This window comes from Vipera ursinii, assembly GCF_947247035.1.
Source record: "Vipera ursinii genome assembly, chromosome: 7".
Lineage (NCBI taxonomy): Eukaryota > Metazoa > Chordata > Lepidosauria > Squamata > Viperidae > Vipera > Vipera ursinii.
In genome coordinates, this window is record NC_139521.1 from 40,146,162 (window position 1) to 40,171,108 (window position 24,947).

The window sequence follows — 24,947 nt, forward strand, 5'->3', positions numbered from 1 at the left end:
TCTACAGATTCTTTATTATTTAAGGGTAATATCTTTTTAAAAGACATAAACATAAATATTGATTTTAATCTAGAACAAAACACACAGACTTTGATCTCAAATAATTTTCGATTACAAAGAATATTAATTTTAGTGCATATCTGTCACATTTCTATAATTTTCTGGCAGCTCTCTGTGATACAACTTATAGAAAAGACCTGTATACACAGCTGGGAATTCTCTCATAGATATATCAATTTGATCAAACCCTTCCCGATATCCATAGAGAAGTAATCTAGCTATATTGCTAGTGACTGGAGTAGTTTCTTTTGTCTTGGAAAGTTCTGTTAGATCCATCCATTCACATCTTAGGCACTCCTGCTGGCAGAAATTAATATGGAAAGAAGAAGGCTCCAGACGGCAGATTATGTACATATCTGATTTCCCAAAGGCTCCAGGTTGCCCATGTTGCTGTCGTATGCTTAGAATAGACTTGAATTCAGATGTTATACCTGTCTCTTCAAAAACTTCTCGAACTGCTGTGTTCCCTAAGAGGAAGAATGAACTTATATAGTACCGGTAGTTTTAGCAGGAAATTATAATTTTAGGAGCTTGTAAAATATTAGTTTTTTTTTAAAAAAAAAATCTTTATGCAAACAATCATTATAGAGAATTCAGTTGCTGTAGAGCAGGGGTCCCCAACCCCGGGTCCATCACCCGGCAACCAGGGTGAGCAAAGAAGCTTCATCCATGGGAGGCAAGCAGCACACAAAACCTCCGGAAAAACCTTTCTCCGTGGAACCGGTCCCTGGTGCCCAAAAGGTTGGGAGCCGCTGCTGTAGAGAGTAAGGAAGATAACCTTGGCAGAGATATGCAGAAGCCATTGTCTAGACTACTATTATAGCCACTCTAAGTAAAAGTAGTTTAGGCTTCCTGTAGAATTTCATTAGGTCCACCTAATGAAGCTTACATCGATCTTACATGTCCAATTGTGTTGTAACACCTTGCCCCTAATTCAGTCAATTATGGAAGTGTTCACCTGAGCGACTTCCAAATGTTATATCACTCTTCTGGACTTAAATGCTTTAGCCTTTTTTCTCTAGGCAACAGCTCTTGGTTATCTCTGTCAAGGTCATCTTCCTTACTTTCTACAATTAATTATATTCTAAAATAATTGTTGAAGCCACTTTAGAAAAGATATATATTTTAAATTTGAAAGCTTCTAGTAGAAAACAGTTGGTCAAAATTATCTATGCATTTTAAAACGAATGCAACATAATATTGTTTAATTACTTATTAATATATGTAACAAGCATAACTTAATGATTTTCAATTTTTTATTTTCAGTGCAATGTGAGTGTACTGCTGTTACTAAAAATGAGATATTATCTTTTTGAATATTTTTTGGCAATAAATATATTATTTGGCAATCATTTATTTAATTGTCTTGAGGTTGAATTGAATGTTACTACTTGTGTCTACAGTAAATACTGATAAAAGAGGTATTTTTAATTGACCAGATTTATTCTCTGTTCCCTTGCCCTCCCAAGATTTGTTCTAAAAGACTGGGAGACCCTCTAGAGCAGATTTGGGAGGATGCATTTAGCAGGAGAGCAAGAAAAACTCAACTGTGTGATTTTTTGGTTTGAAACCACTACATTTCAACTTAGGATACATTCTTGAGAGGAATAAGCAGTACTCACCACAATAAACTTCTATGCAAACATTCAGGGCCATAGCAAAAAAATTATATCCAGGAATACTTTACTTGGGAGCAACTAAACACTGCCATTAAACTGATGCATTTGGGCTTTCTGAAACATTTACCAAAGTAACGATATTATAAACATTTACAAAACAAAAAAAACCAGAAAATTAATTATGATTCAGAGTCGTAATATAGTAATCTTTGACTTACAACGGTTTGTTTAGTGACCGTTCAAAGTTGCAACGGCACTGAAAAAAGTGATCCATGATCATTTTTCACACCTATGACCATTGCAGCATCCCCATAGTCATGTGATCAAAATTCAGATACTTAACAACTGACTCATAATTACGATTGCTGCAATGTCCCAGGGTCATGTGATCGTCTTTTGTGACCTTCTGACAAGCAGTCAATGAGGAAGCCAGATTCACTTAACTAGATTACTAACTTAACTGCAGTGATTCAAGTAACAAATAGGGCAAGAAAGTTCTTAAATGGGGCAAAACTCACCTAACAAATGTCTCGCTTAGCAATAGAAACTTTGGGCTCAGATGTGATTGTAAGACGAGGACTACCTGTACTGCCATCCTCCCCTCCAAATTAGCTGGGGATTTATGATATCAAATGTTTATATAGAGCTTTAACCTAATGAAAAGTAGTATCCCAAGTACTTTGAAGATATTTTGAGCAGCTATTTAATTTAACACCTCAGATTAATTTCTCCAATCTCCTTTCATATATGAAATAAAGGGGATATATACAGACTTAATTATCTTATTAGCAAAGCAGGGTTTCCCTTTTCATGTGTATCATTACTTCCATTTTTGAGGTTACTAAATTAGCAACCATTCCAATAAGACAGTTGTTATCAGTGCTATCATTTAGCCATTTCTAAAAAGGCTAAATAATAAGCCATTCTGCAAATTGCTGTTTGGCCTTTATTTAACAAGACGTATCTTTACCGTTCAAGTAATAATGGATATCTCCAGGGCTTTTTTTCTCATAGAACGCTCAGAATGGAGTTCCGGCACCTTTTTTGGATAGAACCTTGTAGGGTAGGCAATGCGGGTTGTATGACATGTGTGAGTTCCGGCACCTTTTTCTTTTACAAAAAAAGCACTGGATATCTCCATAATTTAACTGGACAACAGCCACATTAAATATGAGATATTCTATAAAATATATAAGAAAATGTTTGTATTAAATAAAAATGCCAGCTGTTTTGATTCATAGAATAACTCATTTACTCGGATACAACTAGAAATCCTGAATCTTCATAAGAAAATTTCAACTAAATTCTGAACATGACTACTTTGAAGTGTTTATAAATGCTATTTGAAGAGAGCCTTTGAAGTATCACAAATCACAACTAAGTTCTCAAATCTGCCAAGTTTTGGCACCAATTTATAACGTGTAATAATTTCAATAGCCAAATGCTTACCAATGTCTTCACCTGGTTCAGACAAGCCTCCTGGAAATTTCCATGTATTTCTTGTCTTAAAAGAAATAAAAAGAACTCATTAGCTAATTTCTTAATGTTTTTGGTCCTTTCTGCGAGAAGGAACTAGAGTTGACTAGTCCTTATTTACAAACTTGTTTTTTCAGATGTGATAATTAAAAACAAACATCTATATAATATATTGCAAAAAACCTGATTCATCTAATGATTGTCAATTTTGCTGCTCATTAACTAAACAAATAATAAATATAATAACATTAAAGTAGTTATTTAGTACTTATACTTTGGGGCCAGTATTCAGAACAGAGCTTTTGCATTTGTAAAGTCAAATAGTTATTCAAAATAGTAATCTAATCTTTAGGTACGTATACTCTATTTCAGTATTTCCTTTTTGAAAGCAAAATCCATTCCTTTTCTAAATAAAGCTGTATTGATCTAATACTGTTCTATTTGGCACTGGATATAAAGTTTTCTTTTGTGTCTGTTATAATCAGTAAGTGCAGTGTATTACTTTTTTGTTATGCATTGAAAAATAAACCATATCCTTGTGTACCATGATTTCTTATTCTATAATTCAGATTTTTATAAAATAGAGATATCTGTCTACTGTAATTGTTCATGAAAGATATAAGCTGTATCTCGTTACTGAGCCTTTCTTCAAAAAGTAACCTAAAACCAATCAGGATGAATCTCAATTTGCTCAGCTATGGTATACTTGGCTCCTTTTTCTCTTCAGCCCAACTTTAACAACAGCAACAACAAATAGATCAACTCTGCTTAAATACTTGTTTAAAAAATCCTGAACAGAAGAGATATGCTATAATTATGCAGTCTTAATGTTTATTTTAAAAAAAACGGGTGAGGGGACAAAGCCAAAAAGCAATTATCACAAAACATTCTGAATAAAATCTATAATTAGCAATATACATTCTACCTGCTTAATCATGATCCTGCGTTTTAGAACATACGAAAGATTCATTTCAAAGACGATATCTTGACAATGTTCTATCCCTTTATTTTGATGCTTTCGGATAGAGTATTCTGTTTGTTTAGTTTTGGAGTAATACTTTCCCAGTTTTATAGAAAATATAGGCAGCTAAGGCCAGCCCCTTAGGGGAGTTGACTGTTGTTTTATCCAGTCAAGTGATATGCTCCATCTCTGACATCAGAAGTCCAGCTGGCAAATCAGAAAGTATGTAGCCATCAAACCTCTTTGTACATACATTCAATTGAATGGGGAAAGATCTGTCCTAATTGGTTAAAATACTGTGTAAAAAGGGAGGTATGAAACATCAAGAGGCAGAAAAAAATGATGAGTAGAAGTAACCTTGATTTACAACTGGTCTCTAAGCAACCATTTGAAGTTACAACAGACCTATCCGAGCAGGGCACTTACAACCCAGATTCAAAATTCTCACCGTCACTCCCCCTGTGAAAACGACCATACTTCAGGTGCTTGGCATTTACAGTCATTTGCAGTGTCCCACAGTAGTATGACCATGTTTTACAATGGTTTTGGCAAAACTGGCACATAGCAAACTATGGGTTTGCTTGACCACGGTAGCGACTGCCGGAAAAAATCATTAAAATAAAAATGGCTGACCCACTTTACAACTGTCATGACTTTAACTGTAATAGGCAGGCTCCATTACATTTGCAACTTGAGGACACCTATGCAGGAATATTCCCTTTCTAAAATGCAGTGAAATTATCAGGTACTTTCTAGCAGGGTTTTATAAACTGTTCTGAGCAAACCTACAGTTTTGCAAAAATTGAATGGGGTTCAATTAAGTTGATGGGGGAAAATAAGGGCAAAAAGGTAATAATAAAAAACTTCATTGAAACACCACCAATTCTGTCACTACAGTTCGTCTCTTAATCTGGAATTCTGAGATTTTTTTTTAACAAGTTCTACAGCCTGAAAAAAGTTTAAACCTCCCTACATAAAGAGGTCTCTACATATAGGACATATAGAGATCTCTTAGAATGGGGTTAACCAAGAAAAAATTCTGATACAACTTGGACATTTTTTTATTTGCAAAAGGAGAAAAATCACTAAGCTATTTTATTTTTTAAGGCCATCTGATTCTACAAGGATCCTGGGCAACTTACAAAAAATCAAATATATAACTGAAACCCAGTTTAAAATATAACAAAACTTAACTGCCCAGAGATGAAAACAACCATAATATTAAGCAAACACAACAGTGGTTCCATCAGAACCCCAAATGCAGCCTGGGAGCAGAGCCAGATCTTAAGGGCCTTCCGGAGCACTTGGAGAGTGGGAGCCACATGTATCTCCGGGGTGATGCTATTCTAGGACAGGAAGAACAAATTTCTTAAGCTTCCAACTCACTGTGCAGGTGGATGTCCTTACTCTAACCTCTGTTCAACTTGTTCTTCTAAAAACAGTAGCTATTCATGTGTATTTGGACAATATCACTGTCACTGTTGATATCAGTAAGCCAACCTCCCTGTCAGATATGTTGCACTATACAGTATCTCAGAATTCCCAGGTGGAATAGCTTCTATTACCAAAGTTAATTCAATCTAACTGGGAAAACTCCACTTAAGGAAGATTGCTCTTGGCAAATCGACTAGGTCATCTCTACCATGTAATAAACAAATATGTGTTTGTGCAAAAGGGCACATTCTGTCTTGTGGAAAACAATGATGACTTCCTACAGAAGATAGCCTGTTCTATCAAGAAGAATAACAAAAACTATACTCTAGTGACAGCACTGGGTAAATACCAGTTCACAAAATGTTAATGAGTTCTTGACTACTGCCTTTTTAAAATCATCTGACAAAATAAATATTTTGTTTCATAAGATTCTAAGACTTTATTTTCTGCCACTGGAAACTGTTCTGTATTTTAATTGGCTTTAACCCTGATGACATCATATAAGCAGTTTTTGAAATAAATTGACAAAGAACAGGTCACTATTATGCAAATACAAGCTGACTTGAGAGAGACAGAGACAGAGACACAGAGAGACAGAGACACATGCAATCAGAAATACATTTCTAAAACTAAAACATTTCTAAAGCTTTTATCAAATTTCAAGTGATTTTTTTAAAGACAACAAACCCAATCCTTAGAAAATATTATATGACTTTCAATAAACTTTTTTTATTTAAAAATGTGCTTTATAGCATTTTAAGGAATAGTCATTAATTTTATTTCTATACAGTTATTTCTCTAAGCATAAAATGAGAAGTTCAAAAAAATTCTAGATTGTGGAAAATATTTAGTAAATAAATACTTTATGATTCTACAGGGTCTTCTTCAGTTTGGTTCTTAGGCTATAGAATATGCTTATGTAGCTTTTGGCCAGCTGTTAACCAAGTTATTAAAATATAAACTTATAAAAACATATTTTTAAACTTGTGTAGCCTGTGTTTGAGTTTTAATACAAACCAAAGGGTGGCTGTACATCTGACAAGTTATTATGAAGCATAACCACAATAAAAATATGAGAATGAGTTAACCCAGTTGCCATTATGCTTCACTGAAAGTAGCAGAAAGCATAATTGTTGCAGATTACCACCAACAAATTATTCCAATTATCTAATCAATTGGACTTGTCTTATCCATTCCTATTACTGTTCATCAATGTAGTCCAGACATGTCAAACTCAAGGCCTGGGGACCGGATCCCGGACTATGATGTGTTTAGATCTGGCCTGCAAGCAGACTAGTAGGAGGAGGTGATTGAGTAATGTTTCTTTACGTCCTTGTTTCTTTACGTGTCTTGTCAGTGGCAGCAGCGCTAGCAGAGGACCGGTAGCGGGAGACTCTCCAATGTGTGAAGCGGTAACTGCAGAGGCGGGTGGGCCTGGCTAAAGTGCCCTCTGCTTGAGAGCAAGTAGCTGGCGAGGGAAGGAAAGGGAGAGGATGGAAGGCGCTCGGATCATGTGTTTCTTTATTTCTCATTTTCCTTGCCTCACCACCTTTCTCTCCTCCTCTTCCTACATCTGTGCTGCATTTTCCTACAAGTAGCTGCTCCCCTCACAAACATTTCCCCAAAGACGCGAGGAAACATGAGATGGGAGGTTTTAACATGATACGTAGTCTTACATACAACTGGCCCTTTGAGGACAACCATAATGCTGATGCAGCCCTCAATGAAATTGATATAGCCCCTGGAAACTATTACAAAGCACCAATGGATTAGAACTATCTGATGCTGAGAATTCTTCTTTCCCGTCTAGGCTATTGCATTATCTGTTTAAAAGCTTTCTTCTTCTGAAGCTACACCAGTGGAATTATTTGCATTTGAACTATTCGACTGGATTACATGAGTCCCTGAGTTCTAGTTTATAGAACTGGGTAATTACAAAATTCCTGAAATAAAATTATTGTTGATAGCAGGATAAACTTTTCAAAAGTCTTTTCAGCATCAAGGTTAAATCATTTTGACTATTTTCAAGGTCAAATAATTTTGCTCCAACTTTACACCAATCAGTAATACTTGACTTCAACTCCCTAATTCCCATCAAAGGCTACTAGGCATACTAGCTAAACGTATGTCACCTACCAGTCATGTGAAAAAGAAAGTTCCATTTTGGCTTTCTTTTTGTAAAATAAATGATGACATGGTGTAATATGTCATGTATTGTTGTTCATCTGAGATTGTATTTATCTACCTTTAAGAACTGCCAAGGACCAGATGATTTTTATGTATGTCCTGATACATAAAACCATAGGATTTAAAGAGAATGTACTTACATTTTCAATGACTACATAGCCCTATTACAACTGGAAAATATCAGTTTGGTGAGGCTCTATCTTGTTTCCAAAAGAATGTTGTTTTTTTAAAAAATCTGAATGTTGATTTTTGTAATTTTTCTGTTATAGTATTTATAGTTGACTTTGATTATTTTTAATTCTTGTTCCCTTCATGTGTGCTGTGATATCTATAGATAGCTATCCCATCTTCTGTAATAATATTGTCCCTACTGCATAATGGATCTTGGAAGGGCATACTTTTTTTTCTCACAGTAGCTTGGTTTTCTCAGCAAAAGTGCACTCTGCATAGATATGTAAGTATTTTGGTGGAGGGCAATTGGTGGTTGGGTTATTTGTATTGTTGTGGGTATAGTCTCCAGCATTGCTTTGTAGGGTTTTCTTCCTATGATTATTCTATTACATCAAATGTTGGTTTATCATGAGTTACCACTACTTTATACTGGATTTAACCTTGTAATAGTTATTCCCATAACAGCCAATTTCATTTTATGTCCTTAAATAATAGGTAATTCACTATGGGTTACTTCTTACATAGTGGTGTCTAATTTTGCATGCCTTTTTGCCTCTGCTAAAACTTTTAATGAATTCTCTTCAAGTAAATTAAAATAGACACCCAATAACTTATTTCTAAAATCTTAAATGTTGTCTGCTGCTTCCAAATTCCTGAAAGTAGCAAAAAGATTCTATTGTTCTTACTATTATAAGAATTTTCCCCTAATTGCTGGAAATGTTCCCAAGAATTAGGTACCTATTTTCACACATGGTGGACGTGCAAAAAGACACAAGGCTTTTGGCAAATGATACAGACATGGCTAAAGGAAATACTAGGACGGAGAACAGAATATAAGTGTCAGAATCCATTTATATCACATTCACCAGAATTCTTCCTGCTAGCTATAACAAAAGAGAAATATAGCAAAGAAGAGGTATATGTATATGGGCAGGGGCAGGGGCCGTCAACACAAATTTAATAGGAGGCCCCTGATTAATTTTTTATCGAAATTTCTTATGGGGTTAGGGAGAGGGGTGGGAGATGGGGGTTGTTTGGCTATGGGGGGTGGCCAATCAACCATGGCTCAGGCCAGACTTGGGTCTGACCACACGGGGGGGGAACGGGGTGTGGTTGTCTCTGGGGCTCATGAGCGGGTCGTGGGATTACCGATTCCCACGACGGGGAATGGCAGCAGGCGGATAGACAGAGGGCCGTATCGTTACCGGGAGGGCCGTCTCCGCTATTTGCAAGCGGTGAGGCGCTCCGACCCTCTGCTTCTTCCCCGAGGTTCCGGGAGCGAGGATGTGCAGCCTCCTGAGCTCCGGCTGGTGTACCTGAATGCCAGGTCCGTGGTTAACAAAGCTCCCCTCGTTAGGGATTTAGTTGAGGGTGAGCACGCGGACCTGGCTTGCATCACGGAGACTTGGTTAGGCCCAGAGGGTGGGGTCCCTTTGGTTGACCTTTGCCCATCAGGTTTCCGGGTGCTACACCGGCCACGAGCTCAAGGTAGGGGCGGGGGTGTGGCGGTGATTATCAGGGAGACCTTACGTCCGCGGGAGACCACCGTTCTTCAGATAGTCGGGTGTGAGTCTCTCTTTGTGAGATTTGGTTCTGGGGCGCAGTTGGGCTTGCTGCTGGTGTACATTTCGCCTAGTCGCACAGCGGCAGCCCTGCCCGAGCTGCTCGATATCCTCTCGGGGTTGGTGATTGAGTTCCCCAAACTTATAGTTTTGGGGGACTTCAATCTACCATCCCTGGGAGGCTCATCTGAGCTAGCTCGGGGGTTCATGGCTTCCATGATGGCCATGGACCTGACGCAAGTAATTTCTGAACCAACTCATGAGGGAGGCCACACCCTTGACCTGATTTTTTTATCTGGACGGTGGTTGGATGATCTTGGTGGGGGCTCTCCATTTATTATGCCCCTGTCATGGACCGATCATCACCTCCTGCGGCTGGTCTTCCGTTTTGCCACCCCCCGCCGTGGGGGTACGGAGCCAATTAGATGGTACCGCCCCAGACGCTTAATGGATCCTGACAGATTCCAAGCGGCGCTGGGGTCCCCACCTGCCTCCATTGCTCACAACTCGGCGGATGCCTTAGTGGAAGCCTGGGAAAGGGCAGCCACTGAGGCACTTGACCGGGTTGTACCCTTGCGGCCCCTGACCCAGTGCAGATCCCAGTGAGCTCCATGGTTCTCCGCGGAGCTCCGGGAGATGAAGCATCGGAAAAAGGGCCTAGAGAGCTGCTGGAGGTCCAGCCGATCCGAATCTGACCGATTGCGGTTAAGAAGCTATATTAGGTCTTATCTCGCAGCGATGAGGGCGGCGAGGTGTAATTACTTCTCTACCCTCATCGCGTCCGCAGATAATCGCCCGGCCGCCCTGTTTAGGGTGACTCGCTCCCTTCTTAATCAGGAGGTGAGGGAGGATCCCTTGCAGGGTCGTGCCGAGGAATTTAGTCAACATCTGTCGGATAAAATCGCTCGGATTCGGACCGGTTTGGACTCCAGCTGGGCAGAGTCTGACGACCAGGACACGGGCGGTCTTGTCAATGTTATCTGGGAGGAGTTTGATTCTGTGACCCCTGATGAAGTGGACAGGATTATGGGGAGGCTGAGCTCCACCACATGTTTATTGGATCCGTGCCCTTCTTGGCTGGTTTATGCAGCTAGGGAGAGGACACGAGGCTGGCTCCAGGCGGTTATATCTGCTTCTTTGAGCGAGGGTTATTTCCCCACCATCTTGAAGGAGGCGGTGGTGAGACCTCTCCTCAAGAAGCCTGCCTTGGACCCAGCTGTACTGAACAACTTTCGTCCAGTCTCCAACCTTCGCTTTCTTGCGAAGGTTGTTGAGAGTGTGGTGGCGCATCAGCTCCCTCTGGTCCTGGATGAAGCGGATTATTTGGACCCGTACCAATCGGGTTTCAGGCCCGGGTACAGCATGGAGACGGCATTGGTCGCTCTGTTGAATGATGTCTGGAGGGCTCGGGATAGGGGATATTCCTCTGTCCTAGTCCTATTAGACCTCTTGGCGGCTTTCGATACCATCGACCATGGTATCTTGCTGCGGCGTCTCAGGGGATTGGGAATGGGAGGCACAGTTCTTCAGTGGTTCTCCTCCTATCTCTTGGGACGCTCGCAGTCGGTGTTGGCAGGGGGGCAGAGATCGGCCCCTAGGTCTCTCGTTTGTGGAGTTCCTCAGGGGTCGGTTCTCTCGCCTCTACTGTTCAACATCTACATGAAACCGCTGGGTGAGATCATTCGTGGTTTTGGAGTTGGGTATCATCAATACGCCGATGATACCCAACTTTTCATTTCGACCCCAAACCACCCCAGTGATGCCCTCGCTGTGATGTCCCGTTGCCTGGAGGCGGTTCGGGTCTGGATGGGGAAGAACAGACTTCAACTCAACCCTGACAAGACTGAGTGGCTGTACATTCCGGCATCCTGGGACATTCAAAATGTTCCATCGCTGTCTATGGGGGGTGAGCTCTTACCCCCCCGTGGATAGGGCTCGCAACTTGGGAGTCCTCCTAGATTCACGGCTTACCTTGGAAGATCACATAGTGGCCGTGACTAGGGGGGCTTTCGCCCAGGTTCGCCTGGTGCGCCAGTTGCGGCCCTATCTGGACCGGGATGCCCTGTGTACGGTCACTCATGCGCTTGTGACCTCTCGCCTTGACTACTGTAATGCTCTCTACATGGGGCTTCCCTTGAAGACCACTCGGAGGCTCCAACTGGTACAGAATGCGGCCGCGAGAGTTGTCTTGGGAGTTTCCCGGTACTCCCATGTTATACCTTTGCTCCGCGAGCTGCATTGGTTACCAGTTGTCTTCCGGGTGAGGTTCAAGGTCCTGGTCATGATCTTTAAGTCCTTACATGGCATGGGTCCGGGTTACCTCAAGGACCACCTGCTGCCGGCGTCAACTCCCCTCCGCCCAGTGCGTGCCCACAGAGAGGGCCTCCTCAGGGTGCTTCCGGTCAGGGAATGTCGACTGGTGGCCCCCAGGGGGAGGGCCTTCTCTGTGGGTGCTCCGGCATTATGGAACCAACTGCCGGTTGAGCTCCGGATGGCATCAGACCTCCGATCCTTCCGCCGCGGGCTGAAGACCCACTTATTTGAATTAGCTGGTCTGGCTTGATGGGGGAATATGGGTTTTTAATTGGTTTTTTAGTATTTTATTATTGTTGTATTTTAATTGGGCACTGGTTTAATTTCCTTTTAACTTTTGTATCGTTATTTATATATGCCCTGTGAACCGCCCTGAGTCCCTTGGGAGAAGGGCGGTACAGAAATCAAATAAAACATAAAACATAAAACATATTATTACAGTAGCGAGAATGATGTTCGCCCAAAAATGGAAGGATAGTGAAGCGCCTGATGAGAGTGAGGTGATAAACAAAATATGGGCATGCACAGAAATGGATAATTTAACCTTGGAACTAAAAAATAAAGAAAAGTCATAATATTATAAAATTTGGAATAGATTTTACCTATGGTGGGAACAGAAAGGAAGGTTTCAATAGAGGTATACAAGATTATGAATTTAAGCAATATTAGAATAAGGTGGATGACAAGATTGAAGAAAATTATTGGCATAAATGTATAAATACATTTAAGGTGTATAATTGTATATAAATGATATGTATATAAAATGTATATAACACACAAAAATGATGTAAGACAAGAAGGTATGTTAGATCGATAACACCGTTTCTAAATATTTTAAATACAGTAATAAAATTTGTGAAGAAAAAAAATAATTTTCATTTTTGATCCCAGAAGAAATTATTAAAAACCCATGCAATATTATCCTAAATCTAAGAACCAAAAGTAATGGTTCTGCTTCTTTTAATGATTTATTTATTAATTAAATGTTTACTCAGAAACGTTTCATTATGTTCAGTAATGCATCATCTTTCTATTTTATGCTTTACTGGATATATTAACAAATGGTTAAAACTCAACTCCAGCCCCAAAAGCAAATAATACCCCCACATAAACTGAGAAACAAAACCAAATAAGCAAACAAAAGCCTTAATTAACTGAAATACAACAGAGAATGCATTGACCAAAAAAGAGAGATGCCAATATTAAGTTTCAGTTTTAAAAAATAACCCTCTCAGTGAAATTTAACATTCAGAAACTTTCAAAACTTAGCTTTGCTTTCTAAAAATAGAACTGGCAAGGAAATCAGCTCATTGCTATTCCAATTGATTTTGGATTTAAACTGATGGGAAACAATGACTTTATCTGTCATTTTAACTGCAGATGGAAATGGAATGAAGTTTATTTAACCATTATTAACTTAAGCTGAGAAAAAATTAATCGGGTTGCTTAACAATATAATATGTATTCATATTAGAAGAATTGAATTAAGACATAGGAACTTAAAGTTGGTTCAAGATTTTGCATAATCCTATCTTGGCATAAACCCATAACTTGAGAAAGTGTGCAGCAATCAGTGTAAAGGGTTATATTACATCTTGAGCTAAAATGAAAAGCATGCTGCTGGATCTCGTGTCTTTTTTTTCTTCAGATAAAATTCTTTGTCTAAAGCAGTAAAATCCTTTTGCTCAAGGAAAAGGCCTCTTAATCCAAATCAAATTAAATACATTATAAATAATGTGACATACTTACTTTATTTTTGTCTTGAACAACTAATACTTTCCCAGTGTGGGTATCTAATACAGCACCTGTTGGGGGACAGAATATTTTCTGTTTTATCAGAGAGATAGCAATGCCATGATTCACTTCAAAACTAGCATGGAACTTCCTCTCTATCAAAACCACTAGAATAAAGTTTGATTACAAATTCCTGGCAGACTATAAATTATTTTCACTCATAAATATCTGTGTCATTGATTTTCCACCTTACTTCAATTTTAGAAGCATTTCTAACTAAATGGTTGATTCTGTATGTACCTTAGCAAGTAACATATAAGGTTACTTGCAGATTATTAAAGGTAAAGGTTCCCCCGTACATGCGTGCTAGTCGTTTCCGACTCTAGGGGCCGGTGCTCATCTCCGTTTCAAAGCCAAAGAGCCAGCGCTTGTCCGAGGACATCTCCGTGGTCATGTGGCCGGCATGACTAGATGCCAAAGGCGCACGGAACGCTGTTACCTTCCCACCGTAGTGGTCCCTATTTTTCTACTTGCATTTTTACGTGCTTTCGAACTGCTAGGTTGGCAGAAGCTGGGACGAGTAACAGGTGCTCACTCTGTTATGCGGCACTCGGGATTCGACCCGCCAAACTGCCGACCTTCTGATCGACAAGCTCAGCGTCCTAATCCAGTGAGCCACCGCGTCCCTTTTTGCAGATTATTAAGACTATGTTATTTCAGTTATAAGTATACAAAAAATTAATACAAGGCACAACTATTTCCAAACAAAGGAAAACTTGAAGAATGAGACTAAAAATAACCCTCCTCTTTAAGAGAGTAATCACATTTCTGTATGTGGGAGAGAATATTTTGTAAATGCAGCAACAATCCGGAACAAAATTTCTGAAAGGACATTCCTTTAGAAAGTACTCACCAATTTTCTATATTCCACAATGAGTATGATTTCATCCTACTGATATATGACTGTTATGTGCTAGCTCGTGTGGAATTCTGTTTATTAGTCAAACTGGAAGTTTGGACTAACTTTGAACTTGTCTGTTGTTATGCTAAGACTATATTTAGTCTCTTTATAAGAACATACATCTCAGCTGCTAAAACCTATCAAGCCCAGTGAAATAACCTTCCGGCATATCCATATGCCGGAAGGAAGAGTACAATTATATTATCTCACATTTTGAAGCTTTACGAAGGATTTGAAGCATAGCAGGTGCTCTTATCAATCCTTCCTGTCCATACTTATTACAGGTAAGCAGTTAAATGTGGGAATTATGAAGCTTGCTCACAGTCTGAGTCAACTTCCATTCATTGTTTTTAAGAAATACAGGAGAACGAATAAGGTACCAAATGACTGGAAAAGACAATGTTTTCCTATGTCCAAACATAGACAAAAGGGGGAATTGGAGAACTACAGCTGTCTGTTCAACATTAACATGCAGAGATCATTGAAAACAATGTAGGAACTTCCAGGTGTCATAAAAGATTTGTTAAGAACAAAACTTACTGGCCTATTCATATTTCATTTTTCAATTAGATAAATACCTAGTTTGTGGCAATGTGATGGCCATACTGTAATCTTGATTTAGTGTCGTATCTGGCATACTACTCCATTAAATTTTAATTAGCAGATAATAGGTTATAGGGCATATCAGCACTATTCCTCATTACCAGTCTGAACTCAATGAGCAAGTTCTCAGTTGTGAAATAAGTAAAATAGGGTCGTTTGTGTTACATTTGCAAAAAATAATTCATACCACATAGTGACTATGCAATGTATAAATACACTGAAATGACTTTCCCAAGTTGATTTGAAGGACAGCTTTCCCCAGCCTACATTTTGTTTCTTTTATGTTTTGGCTATCCTGGATATAAACACCTGCAGGGTTTAGTCTAAATCATATATACGGTAATGTCCCATGCATGTTAGTAGGAAAGTCATGCTGTGAATTCTGAGATACAAAGGACTAGTAACCTAGAAGCAAGCTTTACAGGTTCTAGCCTTCATCCTCTGGAATAGTCTTCCTTTAAATTAAGATGGCCTGTTTCCTAGAGAGGGCTGCCTGTAAAGCACTGTGAAGAGGTATATACAGTAAGTCTAAGTGCTATTGCTATTGCAAAAGAACATTCATGATATTGCTGTTCTAAACAGCCCTCAGGGCAAAGAAACCACAAGAGTGAAAGCCACATTAAAATTGGGGTAGGTTATCTTGGGAGACATTTTATGTTTGCCAGTATGTTTTAATTTGTACTTTATTGTGCATTGAAGGTGAACGAATCTAAAAGAAATTGGCATAATAGAATGTGCAAAGAAAAAAAAATCAGAATTAAAATCCATCACATCTGAAGGCCTAAATCAATGTCTTGCTGCAGTATGAGGAAGGGGAAAGGAAGAATGGTTAAACAAGAAATTTGCTCAGGCCTAAAAGTGATTTTGGAAGAAAGGCAAACTGTATTATGCTATTGCATTAATTTATTTCTGAAAAAGACATTGAAAATAAATTGGGAACCAGAAAGTTTGAGAAATTCATTACATGAAAAGGATGGTACATTCAGTGGCGTAGCGTGGGTTGTCAGCACCCGGGGCAAGGCAAGTAATTTGCGTCCCCTAACCCGTGGAATTTAGCACTAGAGTCTTTTCCACTAGATTAGTTAAAGAAACCCTTACCCCCTAAGCACATGTATTGTTTGTTATGAAAATACTGATGTAATTAAAGTAAAATGCATCTAATGCACCCCCCCATATGTTGCGCCCGGTGCGGCCGGCCCCCCCTGCATCCCCCACGCTACGCCACTGGGTACATTCATTTTACAAGAACTTGATTGACAGTATGAAGAGAAATAGGTCATTTTTGTGTGTGTGAAAATATATTATCTTTTCTTGTTTAGAATTTATATTTTGTATCCATTTTACTATTCTTCATTGTAATACATGATTACATAGACATTAGTACTATTAACAGTACTATATTTATATTGGAGACATAGCCTTTGTTATTGTGCAAAAAGATTTGCAAGAAGACTGACCTTTTGCAAAAAATAAAAAAAATCCATAGAGCTTTTAATGGATGAGGAAGTCACTATTACATACTGTTTCATTTAGGATGGGAATGATTTTTACATGTTTTTAAAAGGTTTTAAGCAATTCTGTAAACTGCTGGGAACCTTTGGAAGTTTGCCGTGTAGAAATGACGTTAATCATTCATAAATAAATAAACTGAATGATGAAGTCTCTTCTATTTTTTAATAACAAATTCACCAGGTCATCCAAACTTTCCAATTTAAACAGTTTTAAACAAGCCACTATGTCAACAGGAAATTATGAAAGAGAGGAGTAGGCAACAAATTTGGACTTCAAATCCCATCATATCTAACTAGCAGACATGCAGAGGGCACATAATGCTCAGTTTTGGACTAAATATTTTATTATAACCAGACCATATTAGCACAGTAGAACCTGATATAGAATTTCCCAGTTTAAGTCTTTGTTTCAACCCTCTCATTTTGTTTGGCAGAACTTAAAAGGGCTGAACTTTAGCTAATTCATGCTTAAATAAATAACATTTTATTGATTAATTCATGTTGAACTGTATCTTTCATGCTTTAGGAAAACATGCTCAAACATGCCCTTACAAATAAATCAGAAACATCTTTTGTTTTTGCTGCCCTCTACTGACTTAGCTATATTAAAATCCAAATCAGTGTTTTTGTGCTTGGGAATTCAACTGTAGCAACCTGAGGTTTTCACATACCTTGTTGAAAATGAACGATGGAAGAAGCAGAGGAATTTCCATAATGGATGGGAGAGGAAGAATAAAAGATAGATAAAAATAAAAGGTAGAATAAAAGAGCCAGTGTGGTGTAGAGGTTAAAATGCTGGTCTAGTAATCTGGGGAATGAGAGTTCTAGTCTTGCCTTGGGTATGGAAGCTGGCAAAATTATTGTTGTGGAGCAAATAGGAGGAAGGAATATTATATTAATTCAATTCCTCAGATTTATTTTGTAGTCTTAAGGGATAAGTTGTTTTTTCCAATTCTTGTGATTTCCCCCCCACTAGGATTAAATCATGTTTCCTTGTTTTGTTAAGTTCCATCTTTAAGACTCTATTCTCAATTCTATATCCATTTATCTGTTTTATCTGCTCCTTCTCTGTTGTTGTTTTCTGGGAATTTTTTTGTTGTAAAGTTAACTTGGAAATAAATTGATTTATATTTTCAAAGTTGTTTTGGATTTCTTTGTGGTTTAAAGTCATTGTTGTTTGAATTAGTTGCAGTATACTATATATCTCCCCCTGTGACTATTTATGTTTTCTTCATATGTTCTTTCTACATGTCTCTCATCCATGATAGCCAAGAATTTGAGTTTTCCTCTTCCTTTCTTTTCTCTGTAAATAGCTTTAGAGTCCCAATTAGATAGATATTTGTAATCCAAATAGTTCAAAAAAGATTTTTCCCCTGAAACTTATAATTCTCTGTCTACAGCCCTGATTATTGTCTCTTTTTTGTCACAGCTGTTCTTTGTTGTTAAAGCTTTGAAGGTCACAGACATAGATTAACTTTTCCCGGATTTTGCCAAGTCTTACATTAAAGTCATGGCTGTCATAGTCTTCATCTGACACTAGGTGTCAGCAACTATTTGTTTTTCAATTTCCAAAATGAACAATTATATCTGAAATGAGAAGTCTTAACTATTAAAACAATTTTAGATTTATCCAGATTTAAGTTTTAAGTTTTAGGTTTTATATTTATTTCACTTCCATATATTTTGAGCCTCCATAAAAAGATTAATTCGCCTCTTCCGTTAGTATAAGGGTGGGGTGGAAATTCCCCTCCTTCCCTTTCAGAGGTATTTTGCTTCTTGGGGATCTTTTCCAGGAAATTAAATGTAAAAGAGAAAAGAGAAGATCAAATTCCTCACCCAGTTTCAAGCATGCTGTTCACAGTTGTGCTGGTTAGTGCTTTGGGACTTCGGTTGCAAGTAGCTTGGGCTGGTCAATGCAATATGCCCAGCCTTTCTCCTGTTGGGTTAGAAGGCTTTCTCTAAGTCGGATGGAGAATCGCTGGAGCACCCTTCTTTCTTTGTCGCCTCTCCGGGGCAACTTACACCCATTTAGGTACCCTGGCAGGGTGAAATTAGCCACCGGGGTGCGGAGAATCCGCAAGCCCATGACTGGTCGCTACCGTGCCAAACCAGAAGTTGGATAAAATGGACTGTAGAGACGTCAGCGACATTGGAGAGAAAGGAAATGATAAGAGAAGCGGAAAGAAAGAAAAAGATTTTCAAGAAACAGGGAAAGGCAGAAGTCCCGTATAAAGACACTTCTCCTGATTTACTTTTTATAACTACAGCAACATTTACGAACATACAGAAAAACATTTTGATTCAGCAAAATGCATTGATTAAGAAAGATACTGGGCAAAAGAAAAAGATTAAAGTGTAAACTAAGAAAATAGATGATGGGATGTACCAGAGAAAATATTTAAAAAAGAAACATTTGTTTGAATATGGTTAAAGAAATAGAAAAGTTTTGGAATATATATGTCACTCTAAGAGGGATGAATTCTCTAAATATAATATAGTATGCATTTTTCCCTTTTTTGTTCTCTTTCTTGATATGAGTAATATAAAAAAGTTGAAATGACTTAGATAAAGGAAATGTTTTAGATATTTAAATGTGATTGAATTTAAGAAAATTATAATGGGTAAAAATGTTTTGAATAAGAGTTAAAGGACTAGATGACTAGATGTATTAAATGGAGTGTTTAAAGATTAAACATATTTTTAATTGTGGTTAAAAAGAATAAGAAATTTAGGAAATAAATACATATTAACTTAGGAGGGATATATATATTTTAAGTAGTATGTTACTTTTTATGCTTCTTTACTGTTGCTTTTCTTTCTTTTTTTTCTACTGTTTTATCTATTTCTTAAGAAATGTAAAAGTGTGAGATGGTTCATATGGAAAAATAGAGTTAAATTCTTAAATGTAATTAATTTTTGAGAAAATCTTAACCAGTTAAGAATATCTAGAATTTGGTGGGAGAAACAAATTAAAATAAGGCCTGTAACAGGATCTATGATAAGGCAATCAGAATGATTGGATAGAAAATATATTGATGTGATTATTATTTTTCGGACTATTGGTGAAAAATTATATATTTAATTGTTATCTATCAAAACAATAAGAATTGTATTAACTCAATGTTTGCAAAAGAGGATATTTTAGGAAAAGAGGAAATCAACTAAAACTATTATGTGGATTATGGATTATAGAGATCAGTTGTTAGTGATTGTTTTACAAATGTAACCCAGACAACACACTGTTCACCAATTAAGTGATTTATGTTTTTTTTAAAAAAATCAATAAAATATATTACCAAAAAAAAAAAATCCCTTGTGTGTCTAATCAACTTGGCCAAATATTCTATTCTATTCTATTCTATTCTATTCTATTCTATTCTATTCTATTCTATTCTATTCTATTCTATTCTATATAAAACATAATAAAGGTGAGATTCAAAATGCAATAAATAAAAATAAAATTATGCAAATTCACAGGCCTCCTTATATCCAAATAAAGTGAAGAGATGGGGGAATAGCAAGCTTGCATTAAGATATTCTTATTTTACCTGCTCACCAAAAAATGCTAGGGGTAATAAGATGTGGCTATCTGGCATTCTGTACTGTTAACCTTTTGTAAAAGCTTATTTTTGGTTCTATATTTGTGTTTGTGTGTGTGTATGTGTGTGTGTGCTTACCTGCAACACCTACTTGATGAGTGGCATAAACTGGTAGTCTGCTATGTCCTTCTGCTAACCAGAGAGCCAGTGCAGCTGAGTCTGATTCTGCATGGTGAAAAGTAAAGCCTTGCTCTGCAGCAGCAGCTATAAATCTGCTTTGCAGTATAGGGACATGCAGCCATACTGCTATGTGGCCTTCTGCTCGCCATTGCTTGATAGCACCTAAAGAAGGAAAATACCGCAAAAGGTATTGAAAATGTCTGTGCTAAACATTTTAATCAGTGGTTGTCTGCCTTTTATTTCTCTCATATTGTTTAACAATGGGGGGGGAATTAATCCAAATTTCCTCAGATTGAGATATAATGAGGTACAACTCCTAAGACAGAATTTGAAAACTCTCAGGATTTGAGTTCTCGAGATATTTTTTTTTTGCTTTTTACAACCCTTTAATCTTTTGGTTTTGGGATGGAGTTGGGCTAACTGAGTGGAGCTCAGCATTTACTGGTTGGATGCCCTTCCTGATGCCTACACGGAGTTCACAGCAGATATTTTCTCTTTGTGCCCTGGTACAGAATCATCTGCTAGTGCCTAGAATCGAACTCTCAACCTTCTGAGTGGGAAGTGAGCATCTTCACCTCGAGCTACCAGCCGCTCATTTGAGTTCTAATCTAGATACCAGATAGAAAACAGCTAATTAGGCAGATGCAGTTTGATCTGAAATCTGTTTTTAAATGATTTAAATATTTCATGTATTTCATTATAAAATGTCTTAAATTTGTTATATTATCAGTGGAAATTTTTGGAAAGAGGGTGTACCTATCTGAAAGACACCGGATATGACAGAGGCACCCAGGGCTCTTTGGAGATGGTAACCCAGGGACATTGTTGCAGCCAAAAAAGCTCAACAGGCATGAAATTAGGTGTTTGAAAGTGGGATGGAAGCAGCTTGCACAAGAGACATAAACACATGAGTAAAAAGCCGAGGATCTTGCAGTCGGGGCAACTCCAGAATAGGCTTGTGAACACAACAGCATGTGCTGGAAGCAACCAGCCCAAACAGCTCCAGCACTCTTGAGCTTGGTGCAACCAGTCTAAGTGAAAGCAAGCTGGGGCTAAAGCCATATTATTTAAATTTGGTCTTATATGCAACAGAATTTCAACTGCTTTGCAAAGTTGATTTGGTAGCTGCTTCTCTCATAGCCACCAAACACCTAATTGGCAGCAACTGGTCTCCATGTTGTTTGCTTCATCATGTTAATGTAGGGACCTTCAAACTTGGCCCTTTTATGACTTTGGACTTCAACTCCCAGAATTCAACTCCCAGAGTTGAAGTCCACAAGTCATAAAAGGGCCAAGTTTGAAGACCCCTGTGTTAATGCATCCCTTTATTGCCTGCCTTTAGGGTACACTGTTTGAGGTCTTGTTGTGTAACTGTAGTATTGTGCAGTATTTTGGATTCAAAAGCAATATAGGGATGATCCTGTAGCACTTGACTGAGGTGTTGAAGCAGCTATTTCCTATACTGGGATTGCATAAGTGTCCTCTGCAGCTGCATTTTGATGCTGGGAATAATGTTTTGGTTTAAGGTGTTGCAGATAGCTGCTACATAAACACTCTTTGCACGTCAAAGTATCTTTTAGTTTTCAGCCTGAAGTGCTACTTAGCCCTAATGTTATTTCAGTGCATTTTATTTTTCATTTCTTGTACTGTATAAAATAGTGCAACTTAGGAAATTAATTTTTGAGGTTAGCAAACATTGGAAACATACATCTTTTTTATGAACACATTTTAAAAATGTGAGAACAGCACTAGCTAAAAAATTAGCAGAATAGCAATTCTTTAAGGATTCTTCACTCATATTCAGTCTCATTTTTAATTATATTAACAAAGTAGAGTAATTAATAATTTTCCATACCCCTGCAACATGAGAAACCCTAATGTTGCAGAGGGGTACCGATTTGCTAAATGAAATAAATGCATATTTTAATAAAAATATTGAATATGGATGTTTAACATTGGACATTTGTCAACATTATTAATACTGTTAGGTGGTACTTCAAAACTAGGTCTTTAAAAATTGCTATTCTGCAGTTTTGGTTTGGAAAAAAAAAGGCTTATTCAACAAAACTATTCCAAGTATAAGAAAAGTGCTCTTCAGAACTGGAGGAATGATTTGTGACTTCATTCCTCTAATACCGTTAGAAATGCTCTCAGCCTGCAATGCTATATACCATTTACCTAGGGCTAAAATCCACTGAAAGTAATTTACTTGATAAAAGTGCTTATGGATGAGAAAGAACCTTTATGAGTTTTTATTCATAACTATTAATAACTACCTGATTATTTTGGTATTCAGAGCAACAGCAATTTTGGTTTAATTGCATATTAAAACCTCAATTCCCTGCATTACAGCTTTTCACTACGGTAGCATGACGTGCCTAGTGTGTAATACAATTCTATTTTGTTACTAACGATTACGTCACTCCTTCAGTTCCTTTCTAATTGGCAAACATCACACTTCTCCCTCTATGTTCAGCCTCAGTTGTGGACATGTGGGTGTAGATATAGTAATTGAGTGATAAGGGAAAAACACCTTTTACTTATAACAATCACGCATCACTTGGCAGACGAAATAGAAATATTAAACCTATTCGGTTCAATGGAGTATATCTGCTAGTCTGGGCTGAGAAGTAGTGCTCCTTTTCCCAGGGAAAGAGCGGCACTTGGCCACAAGCTCATTCACACGTTTTGTTCCCAAAACTGTTTTCGAGGCAGTTTTATCAGGGAAATTTGGGGAGGGGGAAGGGAGAGGCATTCTGCACGTATTCAAATACACTGGTTCTTTTTTTTCCTTTCTATTTGAAATCTATCCCGCCGTGGAAGCTGTGGAGCCCTTAGAAAAGATGCGAGCGGACAGACCGCATTCGCCTTTGGTCCGCCTGTGGTCTGTCCTCTGTTTTCCCACAAGCTTCCAGCAAAAGGCACTTGCCCTGTAGCCAGCGCCCGAAGGCGGCTTGGTCCAGGCTCTCAGGAGAGCGCAGCTGAGCCAGGTTTAAACTCACTCCGCCGAACTTGTCCCGTCGCGGCTTCAACCCTATTTCGGCCACGCAGAGGCGTCGCTGACCGCTCACGCCGCTCCGTAGTTCGGGCTCTTGTAGGAGCCGCCAGCGCGAAGAGAGAAAACGCCGGCTTCGCGCGGACCAAACAGCCCAGCCAGCCATGGCGGCTGCGTTGCTGCTGCAAAGGAACGCGAAAATAAAGGAGGTAGAGTTACTCACAGGTCGGACTTCCGTGCAGCTGTTCCAGTTGGAAAACTTGGCACAGTGAAGGCTTTTCTTACAGTTCCAAATTTCTTTCCACTCTACCGTGGAAAAGACTGTAATGTACTCTGTACATAAGATGGACGCCACATAAAATTACTAAACGCATTTCATAATAAAATAAATCATAATATTAGAGTCCGGTGTTGAGTTCCTGATTCCTGGAATCTGCATCAGATTTAGGTTCCATAATTTTTCAGTCTTTAGGAATTCTGGGAATTGAAGTCCAACACTTCTACACAGTGCCAGACTAATAATGCTATTTGTTGTGGCACAAGATTTGGTCTTAGATCTTACACTATATTTTTCTCTTGCTTCACACATTCTATTTACTATTATATTTATATATTATTTATGATGGGAACATAACAGATGTATACACAGTCCATAGCAGTGGCCTCATAACTGGATGTCCAGTTCAGCTATCCAAGCAATCACCTCTGGCGTTGCTTTATGTGCATCTAAGGAACCAGAGAATACACACTGGGCAATCTTGCACAGTACATTTAGTAGTTTGCATATCAGCACCACACTCGCCATAAGGGGAAACTTTCCATCCTCATTGGTGCAGGCACTTCTTCCAGTATCACACCTAATTCTGTTCAATTTCTAACCAGAGTGAGACATCAAAATCAGGTGACTTGGTGGTGAGGACACAAGAAAATATTTTAGAACAAAATCCTCAGGGTTAAACTGGGTAGATGTTAAGTGAATAGCTGTTTTCCAAGCTGGCTTATGGGATTTGAATCTTGTGATGGGCTGAGCATTCTCCTGAATAGGAAGCCTTGTTCAGCATCCTTGATCTTAGCCAAATGACAGCTTATTGTATTCTAATGTGGAGTGGTATGGGATTGCTATATGTGGCTCAAAGTTAAACTGTGGACTCCTTGCTGCTCTCTGAGCTGGTTGTTTCTTTGCAGAAGTTTCATTACTTGACAGGGTAATATCATCAGCATGATTAGATAATGAAACATCTGCAAAAAACAATGCAGCTCAGAGAGTACCAAGGACTCCACACGATGGCAACTTTGCACTAAAATGCGTTTTTTATAAAATTTTAATAAGCAATATAATAGCAATGGGCAGCCAGAGAACCGAATCTAAAACAAATGCCTCAGAATGCTAATGAAATTAATCAGAACTGAATTCTGGGAAATATTTAGGTTAAATTAATTTTGAGTAAATATTTCAGATTGAGGTTGTGATTTAACATCCGCTAATCTGAAATTCGATTGTACTCCAGAACTCAATCTAATACTAATAAGGTTAACTAGAAACAAATTTCACGAAGAACATTTTATTTCAAATGATACCTATACTTAAAAAGGATTTAAATTTGGAGGAATGGCAAAAAGGAATTAATAAATTTGTTTGGG

The 24,947-nt window shown here is 38.3% G+C and overlaps 1 protein-coding gene across 1 annotated transcript; it reads right to left on the reverse strand.

Annotated features, from left to right (window-relative positions):
• Positions 1–109: 109 nt before the first annotated feature.
• NUDT6 (nudix hydrolase 6) lies at positions 110–23,472 on the reverse strand (the record flags this gene model as incomplete). The annotated part of the gene is made up of 5 exons (XM_083367363.1): positions 110–527; positions 3,129–3,183; positions 13,533–13,588; positions 20,270–20,473; positions 23,241–23,472. 5 exons carry the CDS (start codon positions 23,470–23,472, stop codon positions 130–132), a joined length of 945 nt encoding a protein of 314 aa, XP_083223489.1. The 3' UTR covers positions 110–129.
• Positions 23,473–24,947: the final 1,475 nt, after the last annotated feature.